This window comes from Drosophila innubila (genome assembly GCF_004354385.1).
Source record: "Drosophila innubila isolate TH190305 chromosome 2L unlocalized genomic scaffold, UK_Dinn_1.0 4_B_2L, whole genome shotgun sequence".
Taxonomy (NCBI): Eukaryota; Metazoa; Arthropoda; class Insecta; order Diptera; family Drosophilidae; genus Drosophila; species Drosophila innubila.
Window position 1 is genome coordinate 1411418 of NW_022995372.1, and position 3408 is coordinate 1414825.

Below are 3408 nucleotides of genomic sequence, written 5' to 3' on the forward strand. Positions count from 1 at the left end.
GCATGCCGCCCGAGGTACTACAAAATTTATTGAGTCGAAAACAAAACTTAATTTAAAAAAAAATGATAGTTAAAATTGTATTTAGTGTGAGCTTTATTTTATAATATTTCTGTGAAGATTTTATATGATCATAATACAAATAATATTCGAAAGCGTGTTAATGATAAACGGAGTATCTAACTATAGCTACAAATAAATCTATGTTGAGTTAATTCGTTTATATTAAATAATATTTTAAAATAGGAAAAATTTTCAATTAATACTCAAGTTGTCCAAGAAATTTATGTTGTGTACCTAATTTACCAAGATATCTTGGTAGGTTAATGATTCCCTAACTTATATTATTAATATTAAGTAAAAAAAAAAGTGTCAAAAGAAAAAGATCATTACATTAAGCTTGCTTATTTAATTTAAATTTTCGCATTAATAGTGTCAATGTTATAAACATTATCTTAATTGGAACTTTATGTGGGTGATTCTTTGTCACTAAAAGCTATATATTTATTTTTAGTTGGTATTCTTAACTTATTGTCTTCTACTCGCAACTACTGGCTTTTACTTTTTGGCTGAGCTCGATGATCAAAAATAATTTGCTAAGTCAGTTAATAGATAAACGAATTTCGAATGTGTAAATGAAAGATATTAAGATCAAGATTTTTATTGATTTTGATATCTCAAGCATGCTTTGCTCATAAAGACACATTTTTTTATATATCAATAATTATACTTAATAAATATTCCAAATTTTTTGCTGAAATTGTTTAAACATGACCACTAAAACGTGTAAGTTGGAAAAATTCTGTTTCTGTATTCCGCGAAAATGGGGAATGCTTATTATAGCCATTTTTGATACAATATTAGACGTGCTTGGACTGATTGCATTATGTCTTGGTAGGTAAATGATTGCCTATTTAATATTATTAATATTAAATTTAATATTATGAATATTAAATTAAAAATAAAACAGAAGAAGATAAGGATTACTACATTAAGCTGGCTTTATCAGCTCATATTTTCGTAATCCACTTTTTTGCATGCATTGCATTAATAGTGTCAATTTGGTTGGTAAGTTTAAATGAGACCAGAAATCGAATTATAAATAACTGCAGCTCATCTTTTAATTCTTAGAAAAAACAGGAATTAGTTGTTTGTTATCTGTTTATCGGAGGCTTTCGACTTGGCCATGTTATATACATAATCGTCGCTGGATTTTTTTGTGGGTGGATCTTTGTCATTATAAGCTATATATTTATTTTCAGTTGGTATCCTTAATCATAATGTCTTTTATTGTTTATACTGTTTTCCCTTAATGCTTGCAGTTATTGGCTTATACTTTTTGGTCTGTGTTTTCTTTTGGTACACTGAACTCGATGATCAGAAATAAAATTATGCTGTGTCGTGTATATGTAAATAAATTGAGAAAGTGTTAGTGAAAGATATATAAAACGAGATTTTTACTGATTTTGATATCTCAAGCAAGCTTTGCTCATAAAGACACTTTTTTCCCGAAGATTTAATATATCAAATGAATTGTTTATATTTTAATACTTAATAAATATTCAAAATTTGTTGCTGAAATTGTTTAAACACGATCACTAAAATGGTTAAGATGAAAAAATTCTGTTTCTGTGTTCCTCTAAAATGGGGAATGCTTATTATAGCCATTTTTGATACAATATTAGACGTGCTTGGACTGATTGCCTTACATTTTGGTATGTTATCGATCGATTAAGTAAAAATAAATTTAATTGCTAATGTTGATCATAATAAACAGTATACTTAAAGGATAAGAATCTGGGTGATAATCTGCTATTCATGTGCATTCCAATACTGCATTTTGTTGGATGCATATTATTAGCAGTGTCATTTTGGGTGGTAAGTTTCAAGTGGGTATAAAATCAAATTAAAAATAGATCTAAATCTTGCAATTCTACAGAGAAAAAAAGATTTAGTACTGTGTTATTTGTTCACTGGAATCTGGCGAATCGTGTTCGTCATATGCATTATGATCCCGGGAATTGCAAATTGGTGGCTTTTAGTCACAATAAACCATCTCGTTATATTCAGTTAGCATCTTTAACTATAATTAGCATTATTTTTTTTTTTAATTTTTCTTTTCTGCTCACAGTTGTTGGCATTTTCTTTATGGCCTGTGTTCTCTTTTGGTACTATGAACTCGAGGAACAGAAATAGAAATATGCTTACTCAGTTCCCAGATTAAAGTAATCCAATATCTTAAACTTATATCTTATTATTTTATGGTTGGTTCCTTGCCGTTTTACTATTACAATTACTATTGTAAAAGCTAGCTGTTTGGGGTTATTGTTTTTTAAATAACATCTTTACCAGAGTAGAATTTCTATTTATGAATTTTCGAAAAGTCAATGCATACTTATAATAATGGTCAAACAATTCAATTTTATTTAGGCCCCAAAACGACACAAAAGTTCAAAATTATTGAATATATAAATATTTTAAATATAAGTAATTCTTCTGCATTAGAATCTTCTAAGCTTCCAAATAAGCTCAAAAACCGGCAAGAAATTGGCAATACAACAAAGAGGGCCAACATATGTTGCAGAGTTAGTGTGGCAAGGCACAAGTTGCAAATTTAATAGTAAATCTCCCCAGCGTCAAAGCAAATGAGACTTGCAACTTGCGACTTGCAACGTGCAACGTTTGAGAATCTGAGACCCAAACCGGCTGCAATCTGAAGTCTCAGGTCTCAGGTCTCAAGTCTCAGCATGCCACAGTGCCTCAAGTTGAAGTTGCAACATGTCAAAATAAATCAATTGATTGATCTTGTTTTATTTATGTCCAATTCAATTTCGATCAATGAGCAAAGCACACGAATGCAGAATGCCAAATGAGAGAAGGAGAACGAGAGCGAGTAAGAGTGAGAAAGAGAGAACAAGAAGAGGAGAGAGAGGGAAAGAGAAGTGCGTGTTGTTTGGCAACTGGCGCTTAAGCTCTGTCAATTTTTAGTATTTTTGCCAAAGGGGCGCGTGCTTTAAATAATTTCCAGACTTTAAACAGTGGAAGAGGAAGAACATAGAAAGGAAAACAAGAAATAAAAAGTGACAAGAGAAAGGGGAAGTGGGGAAGGACTGAAAGGTGTGGCTTACAGTACTTTGTTTTAAATTTAATATCGTTTACCAACAAAATAAATTGAATTCTAAAGGAAAAGTGCCAAAAATTAAGAATTAAATATCGTTTACTTATTAATATAGAAAGGAGCCTAAGGAAAGAGTTCCCAAAATTAAGATATCCTATTAGTTTAACTAATAAATAATTAGATTGATTATCGTGCCAGTATTAACTATTTTAAAAAAGCTTCAAGAATAAAATAAACATAAATATTAAACATAATTTTTAGCATAATAAAAATTTTATAAGAGAAAAATTCTA

General features: G+C 29.7%; 1 protein-coding gene across 2 annotated transcripts; it reads left to right on the top strand.

Annotated features, from left to right (window-relative positions):
- Positions 1-743: 743 nt before the first annotated feature.
- Positions 744-2240, top strand: LOC117780924. 2 transcript variants are annotated; one of them, XM_034617617.1, is made up of 4 exons: positions 744-891; positions 968-1065; positions 1129-1258; positions 1320-1446. In XM_034617617.1, the coding sequence occupies exons 1-4, from the start codon at positions 768-770 to the stop codon at positions 1382-1384; spliced, it is 417 nt and encodes a 138-aa protein (XP_034473508.1). In that variant the 5' UTR covers positions 744-767; the 3' UTR covers positions 1385-1446. The 2 variants fall into 2 exon arrangements, with proteins under 2 accessions (XP_034473508.1, XP_034473509.1); XM_034617618.1 differs by lacking the exons at positions 744-891; positions 968-1065; positions 1129-1258; positions 1320-1446 and adding exons at positions 1569-1712; positions 1775-1875; positions 1937-2066; positions 2129-2240.
- Positions 2241-3408: the final 1168 nt, after the last annotated feature.